This window comes from Penicillium lagena (assembly GCF_028827675.1).
Source record: "Penicillium lagena strain IBT 129212 chromosome Unknown utg000002l_segment0_segment0, whole genome shotgun sequence".
Classification (NCBI taxonomy): Eukaryota; Fungi; Ascomycota; class Eurotiomycetes; order Eurotiales; family Aspergillaceae; genus Penicillium; species Penicillium lagena.
The window spans coordinates 1146830-1165832 of record NW_026623223.1 but is presented as its reverse complement, the minus strand read 5'-3'; the positions used below and the strand labels follow the sequence as shown (position 1 = coordinate 1165832).

At 52.9% G+C, this 19003-nt stretch overlaps 7 protein-coding genes across 7 annotated transcripts; 3 read left to right on the top strand and 4 right to left on the bottom strand.

The window, feature by feature from the left end:
* Positions 1 to 153: 153 nt before the first annotated feature.
* On the top strand, positions 154 to 2595 carry ampp (aminopeptidase P; the record flags this gene model as incomplete). The annotated part of the gene is made up of 10 exons (XM_056975142.1): positions 154 to 340; positions 399 to 458; positions 518 to 683; positions 738 to 799; positions 851 to 1072; positions 1124 to 1169; positions 1219 to 2059; positions 2112 to 2196; positions 2249 to 2293; positions 2348 to 2595. The coding sequence occupies 10 exons, from the start codon at positions 154 to 156 to the stop codon at positions 2593 to 2595; spliced, it is 1962 nt and encodes a 653-aa protein (XP_056835098.1).
* A 454-nt stretch (positions 2596 to 3049) lies between these two features.
* Positions 3050 to 6970, top strand: N7510_003214 (exocyst subunit SEC8; the record flags this gene model as incomplete). Its single annotated transcript, XM_056975141.1, has 10 exons — positions 3050 to 3461; positions 3522 to 3695; positions 3751 to 4736; positions 4788 to 4901; positions 4960 to 5400; positions 5455 to 5590; positions 5643 to 5791; positions 5839 to 5946; positions 6001 to 6263; positions 6355 to 6970. 10 exons carry the CDS (start codon positions 3050 to 3052, stop codon positions 6968 to 6970), a joined length of 3399 nt encoding a protein of 1132 aa, XP_056835097.1.
* A 651-nt stretch (positions 6971 to 7621) lies between these two features.
* Positions 7622 to 8785, top strand: N7510_003213 (putative extracellular cellulase CelA/allergen Asp F7-like; the record flags this gene model as incomplete). Its single annotated transcript, XM_056975140.1, has 2 exons — positions 7622 to 8248; positions 8426 to 8785. The coding sequence occupies 2 exons, from the start codon at positions 7622 to 7624 to the stop codon at positions 8783 to 8785; spliced, it is 987 nt and encodes a 328-aa protein (XP_056835096.1).
* A 631-nt stretch (positions 8786 to 9416) lies between these two features.
* N7510_003212 (basic helix-loop-helix domain-containing protein) lies at positions 9417 to 10316 on the bottom strand (the record flags this gene model as incomplete). The annotated part of the gene is made up of 2 exons (XM_056975139.1): positions 9417 to 9757; positions 9815 to 10316. 2 exons carry the CDS (start codon positions 10314 to 10316, stop codon positions 9417 to 9419), a joined length of 843 nt encoding a protein of 280 aa, XP_056835095.1.
* A 39-nt stretch (positions 10317 to 10355) lies between these two features.
* On the bottom strand, positions 10356 to 10565 carry N7510_003211 (uncharacterized protein; the record flags this gene model as incomplete). The annotated part of the gene is made up of 1 exon (XM_056975138.1): positions 10356 to 10565. The coding sequence occupies one exon, from the start codon at positions 10563 to 10565 to the stop codon at positions 10356 to 10358; it is 210 nt and encodes a 69-aa protein (XP_056835094.1).
* Positions 10566 to 11928: 1363 nt separating this feature from the next.
* N7510_003210 (putative protein N-terminal asparagine amidohydrolase) lies at positions 11929 to 13081 on the bottom strand (the record flags this gene model as incomplete). The annotated part of the gene is made up of 2 exons (XM_056975137.1): positions 11929 to 12833; positions 12898 to 13081. 2 exons carry the CDS (start codon positions 13079 to 13081, stop codon positions 11929 to 11931), a joined length of 1089 nt encoding a protein of 362 aa, XP_056835093.1.
* A 578-nt stretch (positions 13082 to 13659) lies between these two features.
* N7510_003209 (uncharacterized protein) lies at positions 13660 to 17882 on the bottom strand (the record flags this gene model as incomplete). Its single annotated transcript, XM_056975136.1, has 5 exons — positions 13660 to 14330; positions 14390 to 16066; positions 16123 to 17083; positions 17139 to 17318; positions 17385 to 17882. The coding sequence occupies 5 exons, from the start codon at positions 17880 to 17882 to the stop codon at positions 13660 to 13662; spliced, it is 3987 nt and encodes a 1328-aa protein (XP_056835092.1).
* Positions 17883 to 19003: the final 1121 nt, after the last annotated feature.

Genomic DNA, 19003 nt, shown 5'->3' with positions numbered 1-19003 from the left:
ACAACCGTGGGGGCCCGCGGTTTCAACCGGAGATCACCAACATATCCACTCACTTATCTGCGCCGCTACCCATCCTCTCTCCCCTCTTCTTCCTTCTGGTCGCTTAGTTATCGCAACGAACTCCCCTTCCTCCTTCCCGCTCGTGCGGTGTCCATGCTCTTCTCCCAATCCATCCGCTTTTGTTGGACACCCTTTCGTTCACTGCAACGGCCACTTTCGCACGCTCGATTCTTTTCTGTTCTTGGCCCACGATACTCGGTCGAGATGGGGACCGTGGATACCACTGATCGCCTGACGAGGCTGAGGCAGTTGATGCAGGAGAACAAGGTGGATGTCTACAGTACGCCATCATTCAATGCCAAGTGCGACGTGTCGAGACTCATGTTCGCATCCAACAGTTGTTCCTTCCGAGGATAGCCATCAATCCGAGTACATTGCGCCGTGTGATGCCCGTCGAGGTCAGCGATCGGTCCTCTTTCTCCCTGTCTACACTCTCAACTGACCACTGTCCCTGCAGAGTTCATTTCTGGTTTCTCTGGCTCCGCCGGTACCGCGATCGTCTCCCTGACCAAGGCCGCCCTGTCTACGGACGGACGGTACTTCAACCAGGCCGCGAAGCAATTGGACAGCAACTGGGAGCTGCTTAAGCGTGGAATTGAAGGGGTCCCGACTTGGCAGGAATGGTACGGATCGATTGACTAAAGGAAAATCCGGTGCAGAAGCTGAATGTGCTTTAGGACCACGGAACAGGCTCAGGGCGGCAAGGCAGTGGGTGTGGATCCGTCTTTGATCACAGCCTGTAAGTTGGTTTTGCCTGTGAAGATATGAGCCACGATGCTAATATCTATAGCTGGCGCGCGCAAACTCGCCGAGACTCTTGAGAAGAACGGTTCGTCGCTCGTGGGGATCCAGCAAAACCTGGTCGATTTGGTCTGGGGCAAAGACCGCCCGCCACGCCCCAGTGAGAAGGTTCGGGTGCATCCCAACAAATATGCTGGCAAGTCCTTCCAGGACAAGGTCGCCGACCTTCGCAAGGAGTTAGAAACCAAGAAAAAGGGCGCCTTCTTTATTTGTAGGAAAAATCGTTTGTTTTTTTCCCATCACCATTGCTGACGGATAACAGCCATGCTTGATGAGATTGCCTGGTTGTTTAACCTGCGAGGAAGCGAGTAAGAGCCCGTGTTTCCCGATAGTATATTCAAAATTGACCATTCCTAGCATTCCCTACAACCCGGTGTTTTTCTCGTATGCCGTTGTCACGCCCACCACTGCGGAGCTCTATGTCGAAGATGACAAGCTCACACCAGAGGTCAAGGCTCATCTCGGCAATGATGTGATCATCAAGCCGTACGACTCCATCTATGCGGATGCGAAATCTTTGAGCGAAGCTCGAAGCAAGTCCAGCGGCAATGCTGAAGCCCCGTTCAAATTTTTGCTTTCAAACAAAGCTTCCTGGGCTCTTAGTCTCAATTTGGGAGGTGAGGAGCAGGTCGAGGAGGCCCGCAGCCCGATCGGCGATGCCAAAGCTGTCAAAAATGACACTGAGCTGGACGGCATGCGGGCGTGTCACATCCGAGATGGCGCCTCGCTGACAGAGTACTTTGCTTGGCTTGAGAACGAACTGATCAACAAGAAGACGACCCTGGATGAAGTCGACGCTGCAGACAAGCTCGAACAGATCCGCTCCAAGAACGAGCTATTCGCCGGTCTTTCGTTCGACACCATCTCTTCCACGGGCCCTAACGGTGCGGTTATCCACTACAAGCCGGAGAAGGGAAGCTGCTCTATCATTGACCCCAAGGCCATCTACCTCTGCGACTCTGGCGCCCAGTACCTGGATGGAACCACGGATACCACCCGGACGCACCACTTTGGTCAACCCACGGAGTTCGAGAAGCGAGCTTTCACTTTGGTGCTCAAGGGTATGATTGGCATTGACACTGCAGTGTTCCCCAAGGGCACTAGTGGGTTTGCCATTGATGTTTTGGCCCGTCAGTTCCTGTGGAAGGAAGGCCTTGACTTTCTCCACGGCACGGGGCACGGAATTGGATCTTATCTGGTAAGCACGCCGAGCTCGATCCTGCGCGATTCGTCCTGCTAATCCCGGTCAGAATGTTCACGAGGGACCCATGGGCATCGGCACTCGTGTGCAATACACTGAAGTGCCCATTGCTGCTGGAAACGTCATCTCGGATGGTTCGTCTACCTCCTCCTGTACATCTCCATCAACGCTAATTGTGGCTCATAGAACCCGGCTACTACGAGGACGGCAAGTTTGGCATCCGAATTGAGAGTAAGAGCTCCACCAATCCCAACTTGCTATATGTGCTGATATATCTGCTGTTAGATGTCGTTCTGTGCAAGGAGGTCAACCCGCCCAACAAGTTCGGCGACAAGCAGTGGCTGGGCTTCGAACACGTTACCATGACGCCGATCGGTCGCAAGCTGATTGAGCCGTCGCTGCTGAGCGATGCGGAGCTCAAGTGGGTGAACGACTACCACGCCGAGATTTGGGACAAGACGCACCACTTCTTTACAGAGGACGAGCTGACAACCAAGTGGCTGGAGCGGGAGACCAAGCCTATCTCTAAGTAGACCTGAGAGTTAAACTGCCAGTATGAGAGAGAACAAGGTAGAAAGAAGATCTGCTCGGCATGATTCTAGGGTTTTTGTGGCAATCCGTGTATATATAGTAGAGTGGAAGTAAGTCAGTGGAATGAATGAACATGGAAAGGGAAGCTCGTGTGGAGCCCCGACTTCATCCCGCCCCGACTGCCGTTCCTCCATCGCTACCGCCAACACAACAACACAACCCCATCTAATCACAACCACAACCCCTCCATCACTGCTCCCAGTCACCCTGCAATTGCGCGACCAAGAATGCTCGCTGTTCTTGTCCGCCCCTCGTTGCGCGAAATCCACTGGACCTAAAGCGATACCTCTACCGCCCCTCCCCTCGGATTGCGCCTCCACGACCCCTTGGTCGCACCGAACCAGCGTGTTCTCAACAGCTTAACCTCCTGGACCTGACCACTCGAAGCCGTTTGGAATGAGCGGCCGATACGGATACGGCGACACCGGCCGGTACGATCGCGGCGATGGCGGCTACGGCGGCAGCAATCTCGGTGTGAATGGGTACGGCGGAGCAGGAGGAGCAAGCAGGGACCGCCGCCCTGGTGGCTACGGTGGTTTCTACGGCGAGTCCCCTTCACCGCGCTCTGTGTCACCCAATCCGTCTCCGGAACGACGGCGCGACCAAGGAGATCGGGACGGGCAGCAACAACCATCGTCCAATTCGCGGCCGCGCACAAGGAATGGGGATGGAGAGAACAGATATCAGGGCTCCAGACCTGATCGTCCGAAGGAGGCACCACGGTATCCGGAAAGCAGGAATCGGGATAGAAATGGGTATAACGTTCCGAAAGTGGATGACAATCCTGGGGAGCTGCAATCAGTTGAATGTCCGTCGTGAAACGTTTCCTTGGAAGAGACATCTTTGCTGATACGTTTATGATATATAGCCGTCCTGCAGTCGATCCAACGCGAGTGGGATTTCATGACGGATACCGAGTGCATCCCGGTGCATGTGGCGTTGAGTCTGATGGACATGAGTACATTGGGCAAGGCGGATCGCGAGCCGGACTTTCTCCGGATGCATAATCAGATTCAGAGGACTTTGAAGGCGATTGTCAACGGTAGGTGACTGGATGTTGATTGAGACGGGCTCGAGGCTGACATGACGGGTCATAGAACATCACCAGGGATTCAACAGCTCCATCGGGACATACCACAAAATCCAGTCGAGTATTGCAAGCTCCCAGGGCCGAGTTCGTGATCTGAGACATTCCCTAGAGGAGGCAAAGTCTGGGTTACTGTCGACGAAGCCGGAACTCAAGGGGCTGGCAACGTCCTCACAGAATTACGATGATATCATTCAGTTGTTCTGCCATATCGAGGAAATTCAATCCCTCCCTGAGAAACTGGAGGCTCACATCTCCGACAAACGATTCCTCGCTGCAGTGGATGTGCTTCACACTGGCTTGCGGTTGCTCCGCCGCTCTGAATTGGACAACCTTGGTGCCTTGGCAGATGTCCGTGCGTTCTTCAGCAATCAAGAAATATCACTCACAGATATCTTGATTGAAGAATTGCACGATCACTTGTACCTGAAGTCTCCGTACTGCACTGATCGATGGAAACCACCGAGCGCCGAGGGAGACATCAGCTCATTCAGTTGGACCGGCAACCGCTCTTGGGAACGGCCAGTATACACTTTTCTGGCAAAGTTGGATGCGTCGACGCCCATGGTCGAAGATGCTTCGCGGAATCCCGAGGCCGACACATTCTCATATATCCACTTGTTGATCGAAGCCCTGAATAAAATGGGCCACCTTGATGTAGCGATTGATCGGATTGAACAGCGTCTTCCGGTTGAACTGTTCGCGGTGGTCGACAAAACGAACGCAGATGTTGATGCTCGCTACCCCAGCTCGGCCAAAGGGTTTCCATCTCACGACAGCTCCCTCAAGACCAGTCTACCCACCGAGGCGATCGAAAAGCGAGGTCACGTGCTAGCGGAATTCCTATGGGCGTTGTACGCCAAATTCGAGGCCATCGCTGAGGGCCACCGGGTCATTCACGATGTGGTCGCGGCTATTGTGCAACGTGAGGGTCTCACCACCGGCGATACTCTTGCTGGAGGGTTCAAGGAGTTGTGGAAACTTTACCAAAGCGAGGTAAGAGACATTTCTTTTTCCCTTGTATTTCTCACTAATTATATTTATTAGATCCGATCTCTCATGCACGACTACCTTGCAACTGATGGCGAGGCTTCTTATCGTTCTCGGGGCGAGGAAGCCGACGCTAGGCGGCAGCTCTATTCCGGTCGAGATAAAACAAAGGTAGAAGATTTATATGGTTTTATCGATTTGACAGTAGCTGACGAAAGGTATATCGCAGAAAATGTTCAAGTTATCGGATATTGATCAGAACTCAGAGATGAAGGCTGAGCAGGATGAGCTGGATGAGATTCTAAAGTCCTCTGTGCCTGGAATGGTCTCCAAAACAAGACAGAAATCATCCACAAACGACACTACCCAATCCAGACAGGGCAACTCCGGAACTGGCCACAAGATCCTAATCGAGCCAAGTGTCTTTAACATGGGTCTGCTGCTACCGCCTTCGCTTTCTTTCATCCAACGCTTGAAGGACATTGTTCCGGTCAACTCGGACATCCCGATGAACACACTGACCTCTTTCCTGGACGACTTCATGGTCAACGTTTTCCACCCTCAGCTGGATGAGACTGTGACGGACCTGTGTACGCTCAGCTTTATCGCTGCTGATGCATTTACGGAAGACCCTCAGTGGGCCAAGGTGTCTCCTCGTCCCATTTTCAGGGTGAGTTTTCTCACAACGAGATTTTCTCCATTGTCTAATTTGACTATTTGACAGGGTACGGTCAAATTCATGTCCATTGTGCGGGAATTTAGCAAGATGTTATCGAGCATCCCGCACGACCAGTCTTTCACACAACTTCTCATTGACCAGATTGTGACGTATTACGACAAGTGTTTCGGATGGTATAAAGGTACGAATTTTCCGATCATTTCCCCTGCAATCACAGGCTCATTTGTCCCTAGCAATGGTTACCAAAGTCTCAACTCGGAATCAGGGAGGTGGAGTCCGACTCAAAGCTGCAGCGCAGTTTGCAGACTCCGGAGATATTCGTGACACCGTCAATGAGTTGTGGGAAGGAACCACGACAAAAAAGCAGATCTTGCTTGATAAGGTAAACCCTGAGCCTTCGTAAATAATGACTTTGACTAACAGGAGCAGGAAATCGAACTCCTTCTCAAACGGACTAATCAGGTGCCCCTGGAACCATACGACATCATATCGGATCCCAAAACAGTCGTTTCTCTTTCCCTCCTGTACAACAGCATGGTAAGAGAATTTTGTGTATCCGTGTCTAAGCAGATACTAACTTTCACATTATAGAAATGGCTTGGCAGCCATCTCACCAAAATTCGGCTGGTGATGGACCCGGCAGCGGAGGCTGATTCGTCGCCATCTCTAACTGCGAGCGGACGACCGTCGCGACGGTGGACCTTATTTGGAGCCATGAGACCCAAGCGTGACAGTATTAACCAGCCTGTATTTCTTCCACTCAATCAGGAGACAGCAGCGGCGTTTGATCGAACCCTGCAATCCTTGCACGGTCTTGGTTCTACCGCGCTTCTGACATTGCACGTTGACATCCGGTGTGGAATCATCCACATGCTAACAAAAACAATGTCTGGCCCGAATCCCCCCGACTATCCGAAACTCCGAGCCTCAGACCCCATCCATCAGCTCAAGCGAAGCCTGGTGGCACATCCTCATGAACCAGCCGACAGCCGCGTCACCAACCATCCTTGAGCTGAACAACGACCTCATCGCCTTCGACACAAACATTTCGCTATACCTCGGCTCCCCAGAGCGCTGGTTCATCACCTCTGGCCTGGCACGGTTCATCGACCACGTCTTCGTCGCCTGCACGCGCTACATCGGTGCTATGAATGAGAACGGCGCTTTACGTCTGCAGCTCGATGTGCTGGTTCTCCAACAGAACCTGAAGAACATCATCATCGACCCGACAGCAGCGGACGGGAGCGACTCCTCGCACGAGATCGTCGCCTTGCCGCGCAGTGCTAAGTTCCTGGACTGGTTCCTTGAGGGTGCGGAAAAGACTATCGACAATGCCAAATATGAGAAGGAGGAGTTCGCCACTCAGGGAGATAAGGCCCTTGCGGCTGGGAACGGCGAACCCTTCACCTACGATGAGCTGCGCGTGCTCGTGGACCTCTGTTTCTCGGAGATCTTGCGCGGGCCCCGCGGTGCAGACAACCGTGAGGATTTTATGGCGGCGAAGAAGGCTAGTGGTGATGCGATGCTAAGTCTAAGTGAGATTATGTGGGACGCCCGGTAGTGGTGTGGTGTGTGGTTGGCATGCATTTCTGGTGAATTTTAGTGATATTTACTCCTAGATAACAACAGGTAATTAGCGAATCTATCCCGAAATTATTCTTTTCTCCTCTGCATCATAGCTCCCATTGATTCGGAGTTAGTCAGTCCTGGCAATATTTCCCTTGATTAAAGTGCTAAATTAAGCCACCACTAACAATCCCAGGCCCTACTCCACGCGTGTTTCAGATGACGCCGGACTTAGTTCTGCTCTCCCGTCAGCAGAGTGCCGTGGCCCTCTTTTTCGTCCTGCTATTTCTTTTTCTTTCCTTTCTTTCCCATCACTGTTACCAGACTGTTCGTTCCTTTCTCTTGCTACGGGCAGTGCCTTGGCCATTCCAATTCCATTAAGTCTGCGATTCGATATCCAGACGTCCCTTCCTTTCGTTCAACTACCAAGTGCAAGCAACTTGGCACGTTCTTTCTTTCCTTGAGACAGTATACGCTGTTGATTTATCTTCTTCATTTGAATATATTCTCAACGGATACCCTACCTAGTCTAGGTTAGGTCTATCACTGTACAGTCTCCATCTATCAGATCACCCTCACACCAGCCGACCCTTTCGTTTCAAAAAAAAAACCAAGAACAAGAAACAAAAACGACGAATAGGACAAGATGAAATATCTGCGTCTACCATTTATCGGCGCCGCCGCTCTCCTCAGCATCGCCGCCACTGCGTCTGCATCTGTCAATTCGCGCCTTCTACCCAATGATGCAGGACAGTGTCCGTCGGGATATATGATTGTCGTTAATACCATCGCTGTCGAGGTGACGCTGACACCATCTTCGACGGTTTCAACTACCACTACCCCGACTACGACTTCTACCACTACTACCACCACCACCACCACTGAGCCTGTTGCTCCGTTGTCGACGGTGACGGTTCAATCCACCAAGACGAAGACGCTTACCCTTGTTGATGTCTCGACTAGTAGTTCTGACGCTGCTGCTGCCACTACCACCACTGCTGCTATTGCCGCCGTTCCTGCGGCTGACAATGCAGCCAGCGAGCAGTCCACAACAACCTCGGAGAGGTCCCCTGCAGCTGAAACAACCACTGCCTCTTCATCTTCTTCCTCGTCAAGCTCCTCCACCGGAGACAACACCGGCGAAGCCACATACTACAGTGGCGATGTCTCCAGCGGCACATGCTCGTTCACGGGGTACACGCTGCCGAGCGGCATCTTTGGCGCTGCGCTGTCGGTCGATAGATGGGATGCCGCAGCGCATTGCGGAGAGTGTGTGTCCATCCAAGGACCGGGGGGAATTCGATTAAGGCTATGGTATGTAAAGACCAGTTCATTCATCTACCCTTTCATGCAATCATTATTCTCCCCTAACCCTAACCCCTTCACGACTCTTAACCCCCTCCCCGACAAAACAAACCAACCCAGCCCTAAACTAACCAACACGCCATAGATCGTGGACCAATGCCCCTCCTGCGCAGCAAACCACATCGACCTATTCAGCAACGCCTTCTCAACCCTCTCGGAGCTAGCAACAGGCGTAATCGACATAACCTGGTCGTTCACACCCTGCGACGTATCCGGCCCACTATCCCTGCACTCGAAAGACGGCTCATCGGCCTACTGGTTCGCCATGCAGGTTGTTAACGCCAATGAGGCCGTCACGCGGTTGGAGGTTAGTACTGATAACGGGGACTCGTGGGCGGACACCACGCGCACGTATTATAATTTCTTTGAGAAAGATGGTGGGTTTGGGACGGACACTGTTGATGTGAGGGTTACGGGGGAGCTCGGGGAAGAAGGTGGTTGTTAAGGGTGTTGGGTGTGGATCTGGGGATGTGGTACAGGCGGAGGACAATTTTTGATGATGAGTGAGTGGGTGTTGGTTCTTGGTTATGTAGTCTGATGCTTGGATTCGTTGTTCATGTCTACTTCGCTTGTGAAGCAATGCTTAAGAGAGCAACAGTCAGGTTCTACCAGCACTACGGCAAGAGGGCAAGGGGTAAGAAAGAATAATCATCAAATTATACCGCAGCTCCAGAGCCTCAAAACGCAAATCCCATCCCGACCTTAGATTTCGCCGCCCAGTCCATTAAAGATGAAAGACAACGTAAAGAAAGTGGTAGCATACAAACACAAAAAAGGAAACGAGGAAGAGAAGACGCCAGACGGCCAGTGTACCCGTTGAGAATCACGCGGGTGCTTGGAGGGACCAAAAACACTGATCTCTGGTGGCAGATATACACTGTATCGTTGATGATAGCGTCAAGGGAATGGGAGGAAGAATCGAAGAGAGGAGTTTCAACCAGCGAAAAAGAAAGAAAAGGAGCAACCACGCGCAAAAACAAGAGAAGTGAGGGTATGTTCGGGTGTCAATCTTAACCTCCAGAAAAAGAAAGAAAAAAACAGCAACGGTCGAGCCACATTCAGAAAAGAAAACCACTCTAGTCCATCTCCAGCGTCTCGAGCTCCTTGGCATCCTCGTAGTCATCAAAGTCCAGGCCAGCCTCGCGGCAGCGCGACAGCCACTTCATGGCAATGGTATTGCGACGACCGACCTCGGCCTTGAGCTTTGAGTTGGAGGTGCTGATCTCGGTGATGGCGTGGTTGGCTGTCAGGCTGTGCTGCTCGAACCGCTCGTCCATGCTCTTCTTCTCTTCCTGCAGTTGGCAGATGTACTCGATGGCACGCTGCAGAATGGCGCCCTTGTTCTTGTCGCAGTTCGGCACAAGACGGGCAATCTGGTTGATCCCTTCATTGATGGCCTCACGGCGTCGGCGCTCAACTGGTTTTCGGGGTCAGCACTGACATCAACTGGTATGGCGAGAGATCTCTGTCTTACCTTCCTTGTGGTTGTTCTTGCGGATCTGGTGCCACTCGGGCGAGCCGACATTCGGCTTCTGGTTCATGCTCTGAGCCTCACGGGCAGCATAGACCGCAGCAGCGGTAGAGTTGTGGTTGTGGCCACCACCCATGGGGGTCTGGTTCATTTCATCGAACGACAGGGAAGAGGTGAGGTTGTTGGCATCGAACGGGGTATCCGGGGGAGGCGGATACTTGTGTTGCGGAGTGTGTGCCGCCAGCGCCGCTTTGGCATTAGCAGTCAGGGCATTGTCATCCGACATGCCATTTTGGGGCCCAACATGCTGAAGGATTTGCTGGTCGATGTTGAGGTCCGAGCTATGCTCGTAGTTCAGGGAGCCATGGCCGAAGTTGGGCTGGTTCTCGCCCGGCATGCTGCCATTACTGCCGTGGGAGGAGCGGTTGAGACGCTGAGGGTCTGGGCCTAGGCTGTCAGAGCCGTCGCGCTTGCGCTTGTGAGTGGTTCCATCGGGGCTGTTCATGGTGGGATGAGACTTCCGTCGATCTGCTTAGGGTCACAGTTAGCCATCGCGTGCCGACCGGAGAGTAACGGCATCGAAACAAATAAGAGAGTGAAGGACAATCATGGGCCAGTGACGGTCAGATAGCCCTGGTGGAGCATCTGTAGTCACTCCCCACGATAAACAGAGACGCGTGGTGCAGACGCGCTTGCCAGGCCTCTGCGACCGCACAGTGGGATTCAGCTCATCCGAACCAAGCCCCCTGACCATCACACGCGCACTGAACCCCGTCTACGGGATAGCGGCCATAGTCAAGAAGTTCATCGAGTGTATACACCCCGACGACATCAGATACGCGTCATTCGCGCTCGGTCGGGGGGCAACACAGGGGCAGCGACATCATCAGGGGGCGCAAGGCAGGTCCGGACTCATGGCAGACGCGCCGCGACCGCATCATCGCGCTCAACTTGTAGGATGGGGATGAACGACGGGATGAGGAAGGCGTACCTTGGGATGATCGCTTTATCACCTGACAGGAAGTCACCTGCTCAAACAACAAGAAGTCACGTTGTTTGCGCGAGCCGAATTTGGCAAATCGAACGTGAAATCAGAAAAGGTGGAAGATTGTTAGGGGGACAAGTGGCCGTAGAAAAAACGACAGCCAACGCCCAAAATGGGGATAAATTGCAAAGAAGGGATGCTTGATGGGGGGGAGATGTAGAGTGCAAGAGTCGAGTTGAGAGGGACCGCTCACGTGGCGAGGAGTGCAGTCGAGGGTGGGCGAGGGTGTGCGGGTAGGCAGATAGACCAGTTGTGCACTATGATCAGGTGACGGGCCGATCGCCGGATGGGGGCAGTCCGGGGTCGTATATAATCGAGCCGGCTACGAGTGCACTACGAGTACAGAGTCCATAAATGACAGTCATTGCTCCGGATAGAATCACGGTTGATAATAATAGATAGCACTACCCTCCATCGTATCAAGTCAGGTGCAACGATCCCGTGCCCCTCCTGTGGCTCCTCGACCTGATTGGCCCGCTCGAACCAAGGGGGGGAAGGGCCAGATCACGTGGTGAGGGCTGCACGACAATCGCGATGAGCAGATGGCGGATCCCACATGTCTAGGCACCCTCTAGCCTGTGATCTAGACTCTCGCGGTTGGCGCTAACCATACAAAGGGTTGCATCCTCGTGGGAGGCGGGTCATGCGACGGGATATCATCGATGGAGAAAATTAAGGTGGGTGTCTGAGCGTCTGAAGAAGCCGATCGGGGCGATCAAGGTGCATGTATGTCATCCCGGATGTCTGCATATTGTCACCTGGATCCTGAGGATCGACCAAGGTGGCAACGTCTGGTTCCGTGATGCAGGCCGTCGTGCCGGACGGTAGCGGGATCTGCGGCCGGGGTGGAGAATGGTATGCATATACATATGAGGATGTCGAAAGAAGAGATTGGGAGACCAGGGAGGAGGAGGGGGGGTAGTACCACAAGTGATCATGACCATCATTGTAGTCTTCCCAGAATGTGCACCGCTTCGGCCTTGCCACGGATTTAACCAAAACACCAAAAAAAACAAGGCATCGGCATACACTGCGTCCAGTGTGGGTGGGTCTGACGCGTCGTGAAAGCGCCTCAAACGGACGCCTTTCGCAGCCCAAACACCATTTGAGGGTCTGCCGTGGTATCCGCGAAACAAATGCCCTCCTCCGCTGCGCCCAGCATGTCCCAGCAGAGGATCTTCGCATCCAATGGGGGCTCTGCTGCATCGTTTGTCTCAGATGCCTTCTTCTCTTCCCGTGACCCAGGCCCGGGCCGTGGCCCTGGCTCCCCACCAGTACCGGGCACGGGACGCTGCGTGATGGCGATGATGGCGCTCGTCCCCGCATAGCGAGCGGGGGGCTTGCCTTCTTCCACGGGAGGCTCCTCGCCCGCGCGATTGGCGAATACAAGAATGGTTTGCTTGTTACCGTCTAGATCGACGTCCTCGTGCTGCATTCTTTTCTTGAGAAGCGGCCAGAACCGCTGGATCCAGTAGTTGAACGTATCCATCTCGGGCTCGCCGTTCAGCGCATCCAGTTCTTCGCGACTCAACGTCGTCAGCCAGGCCATGGACAAGACCACGAGCTGGGATTTGGAGTCTAGCACACGGTGCGCAAATTCCCATTTCGTCCATGGGGCTTCGAACTTGTAGGGATTGATATCCATGCAGATGCCAAACGAAGTAGCAACCTGCTTGGACCCGAACGACAGCGCATGGAACCCTCGCTCCACATTGCCCTCTGCAGCCCAGGTCTCATCAGTAAAATACAAGAAGCTCTTGCGATAGTTTAGGATGAGTTCTCCGTTCTCATCAAGCATAAGAAGCGAGTTGTAACATGCTGTTTCGTTGGTTTCTGACGTCTTTTCAATCTCGGGATACCCCACACAGACTTTGCACTGTAGTCGCCTGGCCGTCTCCCGAGCCCAGGATGCACTTGGCCCCTCACCAGCTGGTTCGAGATATGGCCTGATCTCTTCTAGTGACGGGAAGTTGTAGCCTGGCAAGACATTAGTCATTCTGATATTTTTTTCTTCCTTAGTCAAAAAGAACAGATCACGTACCTGTTAAGGCCAACTCGGGCAATACCAAGATATCGGGTCTCAAAAGCTCAATACCAATCCCAGCCCCGAGCTTTTTCCCATCCAGCGAGATGGTCTTGCCATTTTTCAGAAGAGCATTTGCTCTCTCGATATTTCCTTGGACATCACCTAGCCTCGGGGCGAATTGCAGGGTCGCAATTCGCATCTCTGGAGATTGCGAGGTGGAAAAATTTCTCACGCTCCACTGCGTACCAGGTCGAATGCGCAGTCTTGCAAGGTGATGGTGGTTGCCAAGTGCTGGGGATATATGATGATGAAGTCGCAAAGTCGTGGCCCCAAGTCGGACGAATCTCTGCGCTGCTGTTGCCAGGATGGTGGTAAGTATGGTGATATGGCAAGATTTTTAATTCTGTTTAACACAGTTGATGTAGAGTCTCCGTTTCACTCGAGAATTGAGCGGTAATGGATCGAGGACGTTGATGCGTTGGCGATGTGGAGAGGAGTGCGGCTGTTGGTGCCTGAGGATGCAAAAGTCTGCTCCAGTTCGCTGTGGTTTCTTTTACTGCTCAACACAATCATGTCATACATAATTAATAGATTGGTAGGTGTTTTGTCAAGAAAACATCATGGACAATATGTACTGGGCACACTTCCCTAACACCATACAATGTAAAGCTGATGATCTCAAACGCCCTTCGACCAGAATGCAAAATGAACCTCAACATGTGGAGGTATGTAGCACAATCAATCGCAGACCAATTCATCACCCATTATCCATAACAGCTATCTACTCCGTGCAAATTTCGGCTTGCCATCGGGCGTGAAGTTCAAAGGCTTGTATGCCAACCCATGTCCACCGGTTGTTCGAATTCGCTGCTCGGTACGCGACATCGTCCTGCCTAGGCCCAAGGGGGTATCGGGAGCGTAGGCGACATTGTAACTCTGGGCAAACAACTGCGGAGGCGACGCACTGCGGGTAAAATGCTGCGAGGAGACACTGCTGCTAGGGCTGAAGGAGGATCTTCGTCCTTCGCCGTATTCAGACCAGTTGTCAGAAAGCTTTGGGCCGCTCCTCAATGATTCAGCGGCGATCCGTGCAGCAGAAAGTAGCATTTCGTCTTCGTCCACCTGAGTGGATCTGGGCCTGGCCGCCTCGGTCTCTTCCTCGCTGGGCCGCTTGCGTTCCGTCAAGGCCTTGACCCGTTCCAGGATAGGAAGAGTCGGCAGGGGTTTGACCGAGGAGCGTGCCATCGAGAACTTGGCTTGCGGAGAAGGTCCTTTTCCTTCTGACACCTTAGCAGCCTTGGGGCCTGGGCCTTTCTCAGTCGGTCCAGTTTCAATCGGTTCTTCATACATCCGTTTCCGACTGGGCACTTGTGTGTATCGTCGTCTCATCGCAGCTCTGTTCAACAACTCCACCCAAGCACGGTGTCGTTCTTCACTCATATCCGGGGCTAAAGGATGAATAGGTTAGTCTTTGGTGAGGGGATATTCGACATGTAGGGGTCCTTACAGAGACTCGCGGAAATTGGCGGGCCTCTCGATTCGGAAAGTGTTTCAGGCGTGGTGGTCGACTCTACATGCACCGTTTGTTCAGTAGAAGCATCGGGTTTGGCGGTGAACTCGGTTGTAACAGTTTGTGATGGCAGTAGAGGACCATCGACATTGTTCGCGGCAGGGGTGTCGTTTAGTACAATCGTCTTTGACCTGCTCACTTCAGTCGAACCATCAAGGCTTTCCTGTGATCGGTTCGACTCCTGTTGCACTGCGGGACTGCTTCCAGACAGATCCAAGGGCGTTGCTGGTTGGAAGAGACTACCAAAGGCAGGAGTTGTTGGCGCACTGTCGAAAAGTTGTTTTGGTGCTGGCCTGAGTTCAGAGAATACAGGTCGTGCAGGCTCCGTCACCGAAGCACCTTGAGCAGAATTTTCTTCGTCAGTCGTAGTAGCCTGAGCAGAGGCGAACAAGGGAGCTTGGGAGACTCCGTTAAAAGACGATGTATTCACAGAGCTGAAGAGACTAGTCGACTTCTGGCTAGAACCAAGTGTCATTCCAGCCGAGGGAGCAGTTTGTTCCAACTGGGAGGCAGATGGAGATGAGAAGTTGAACAAAGAGGTTGGTTGAGAGGTAGTAGGAAGGCCGAACTGTGGAGTGAGACTGGTCGAGGGACTGGTCTCCCTCTGCTCGACTGAAGTAGCCGAGGCTGGCAGGGTAGGGAATAGGGAAGGCGCCCTCTCTGGTGTTGATTGTGCCGCATACTCAACTTGCTGGAGTGGGGATGGTGCCTTGGGAGGCGTGAAAGGCGAGAACGAAGCCGTAAAAGGCTTCGAAGTCACAAATGGTGTCTGTTGGACATTCGATGTCGATACAGAGGCCTTGGTAGGCGATAAAGTTGATATGGAAGCCGTGAAAGGATTCGAAGCCACAGGTGGTGTCTGCTGGATAGTCGATGTCGATGCAGCGGCCGCTTCTTGTTGACTTGGCTCTGGGGACTTGAAGGACGGGAATGAAGATAACGAAGCTGCAAACGGGTTGGGTGCTGCAGATGGCTTTGCGGTTGTGCTGGTAAAACTGTTACCAGAGAAGATCGATGATGGCTGCTGAGTAGGTGCGGTAGTGGAGGGGGTGTCTTCTTTCTCAGCTGACTCGGGCTCCTTTGGAAGCGCCAATGGTGATTGCAAAGGAGCGAAGGGGCTCGATGTCGTGGATGCTAGAGCAGCAAAAGGGTTGGGAGATGCTGAAGAGGATGCCGCGAGGTTACTACTCGTGGTGGCCCCAGAGAAGAGCGAACCGAACGTCTTAGAAGGCTCAGAAGGCTGGAAAGGGTTCTGGGGCTGTGAAGGGGTGGAAGAAGGTGGCGGCGTGGCACCTCCAAACATGTTGCCGAAACCGGATGATGTGGGGGACTCCGGACGGACATTCTCCAGAAGAGACGCGTTTGGTTGAACGACAGGAGCCGGTGTCGTATTGTCCTCATCGCTGACAAAAAGAGAATCATCCTGTGTAGGAGTCTCGGATTTAACGGCAGATGGCGTGGTTATTTGTTCAGGCAGACTTGAACGGTCGATCATGCCCATCCTCGCTGCCTCGCGAATGTTCAAACCAAGGACGATGGCAACCAAGGTTCTCCCACTCCGTTTTGACTCCACAAATGTGTCGGAAAAGACATGCTCAGAAGACGGTTGGAAGCCTGGAGATGTGTCAATCATGGACCCTAAGACCACCCAGTCAGAGGATAGAACATACCAACGGAGTCAACAGCGCGGTTACCCCAATTGAGATAGAGATCTCCATCCGCATTCTCAGCCAGTTCCAAGTCCTGTTCTTCGCAAAACTTAATCGTCTGGTCATCGTCGTCGAAGTGTAGCACCTTGGTAAGTTCCTCCACAGTCCATTCTTCATTCTTGTGCTGCTGCGAAGCCGGTGAACGACAGTAGGCTTTCCAGATCGCACGAATGGCAGTCTGCCGCATGTGATTGAAGTAAATTTCAGCCACACATGCCATCAGGTAGGATACGCTTGGAGAATTGATCAAGTTGAAAAAGCGAGCGTAAAATCCCTGTGCGATGGCATTTGGCCGACGAGCATCCAGAGCACCCTGGTACTCCCATGTATTCGAGGCAGCCGCGAAGATCTCCAGGGCGACTTGAACGCGTGGTGAGTTCAGCATCGCGGCCGGCCACTTCTGAACACGAGCTTCAAGGTCTGGTCGTTGATCGTGAATGGAGAAGATGATGTAGTAGGCGCGAAATTCATCTTCATTCCGAAACGCAATACGGCCGCGATTGTCGTCGTAGTAGTACATAAGCGACAGCATGGTGTTGTTCAATTGCTCGCGTTCCTGGTGACGGTCAAACGGCTCCTCGTTCGCCGGGTTGGTGAGGAGGTGAAGAGACATGATGTGAAATCGGGCAATCCGTTCCAGACAAGTGACTGCTGTTCGTACGTCGGCCTCCTGGGTGAGTTGCTGGACCGAGAAGTCGTTGCGAATGGACCGCGTACGATCCCAGACATATTTGTGGACAGTGCCAAGAGGCTCACTTCCACCAAGAATATGCCGAGTAAGATAATTGGTGGCTTGGAGGAGTGTCTTGGGTGTTCGAATATCCGAAGGGAGTTGCTCGTCATATCCAGCAGCCGATCGTCGAAAACGTTTGAGCATTTTCGTTTCCATATTCTGCAGAGACCCCGTCGACGGGTGAAGAAACTAGGTGGCAATGTAAGCGCATCATTAAACCGACACTAACGCGCGTCGAAGGTACCTTTTCGTTTTTGTCGACCATCTTCTGCACAATGCGTTCCACGCTCTCGAATTCGGGACACATGCTGGTGCAAGTGCCAATCGGGGTGATGGCTTGATTCAACGAGGTAGGCTGGTTGGGGTCTGCCATCTGTCCATCTTTGATAGCCTTCTGTCGTCGTTTCGCCCGGTCGACTTTGAGCTGTGGCATTTGTGAGATTTTCTGTCACGCACGACTGAAGAGTTTGCTAGGTAGGAGTTTGCTGACCTGCTCGTAGCGCTCGTGGTAATGATTCAGGACCGGCGCATCCTCTACAGGCACGGATCCTCCAATTCCTCCCCCCATGGTGTTCGCTTGAAACGATTTCGACGCGTCATTGGTGTGACTGGACGTCGCGACGCCATTGGTGAGACCGGGAAAGGAGGACTTTTGCTGCGCAGCCTGTTCGCCAAAGAGGGACGAAAAAGATTTCTTCTGGTTCAACTGAGCGAACGGCGAATTAACCGAGCCTGTCGTAGATGACCCGGCAACACTTTGCGATGGGCTGGTGATCGACCCAGAAACAGCGGCGCCACGGCCTCGAGCCGACCGCGCACCGGATCCTCGCCCACGGCCACGAAACTTTGATTGCTGCGAGGTATTGGAGTTCTTGGTCTGAAAGGATGGCGAGCGCGCATTGAGTGCGCTGCCGCGCCCACGTCCAGGCGTGCCTGTTGCCCCGGCTCTCTGGCCACGGCCAGCAAACGGGTTGAACGGGGTGGCCATCCTGTCCGCGGCAGCGGAAGAGAGTGGACAGGCCGCCTCCTTCCGATTTAACACTCCACCTTGTAAAATACCTTCAGCGTGTGTTGTCCTTGAGTTGCTTCCGGCGGCAAAATTCCGAGTGGGAATGGGTCCGGATGAGGGGATTGAGGGCAGAGAGATCTGAAGCGCTGTTTGGTCGCGAACAATTCGCCGCCGAGGCGAAGATAGAGAAGTCAGCCCATGCTGTTCAAACTAGGCAGCTCGCGTTTCCAACAGGTCGCTGTAACGAAGGGTGGGGGTAGGAGAAAACGGCGGGCAAGAATAGAACGGAGAAGGAAAGCGAAATGGAGCACGGAATGAGATGAGGCGATCGCGGTACCTGGAACGTAATCGGGAGTAGTTACTCTTCAATGCGAACAGAGAAAGTCCTGCGGATGAGTCCTTCCAGAATCGGCGTTGGTCGCGTTGCGAATGTTAGGGGCGGTTGAGGCTCACGTCAGGTGGCGGTGAACGACTCGCTCGGTCGTATTGGAAGTGATAAGGAGAAAGACGAACGCGACTGGGATGGGTGGCCACCATCCACGGGAGTCGAGTGAGACGCGGGTGGTTGAAAGCGACGTTGTTGAAGGGAAAGATGATGTTGGCTGGTTCGAGCTTACAGGCTCCACTTATGTTTAGCCGCGCGCCAGCGCTTATGGTTGGGCTATAGAATGGAATAAGTTAATGACATTAGGACCATTTCTACGAAGCATGACTATTTTATTACTAACATCGCTAATACCATAGTTTGTGTTCTGCTCTCTAATAATCGCACTATCGCTTTAGAGCGCCCGTGCGATTAATTCTATCCTCTCTTCCGGAAAATAGAACGGCAAAACCATTTATGCTAGTAGTCTTCTCAGTAGCATCGTCTTAATAAACCCAGCAGATTAATAATCCTCTTCTGCCCCATAGAACGATAACATTTGGTAGAAGGCACTGCCCAAGTTTCTGCCTAGCGAGAATTCTCAGAAGACTAACGATTAGAAGGCCTCATTTTTCTCTCACGACTTCATATATATTGTTCGGGCGTGACATGCCCGCGCATGTACCTCATATGAGTGAACATCTAAAGCGGCTCCCCCTAGCAGAAAATGCTACGG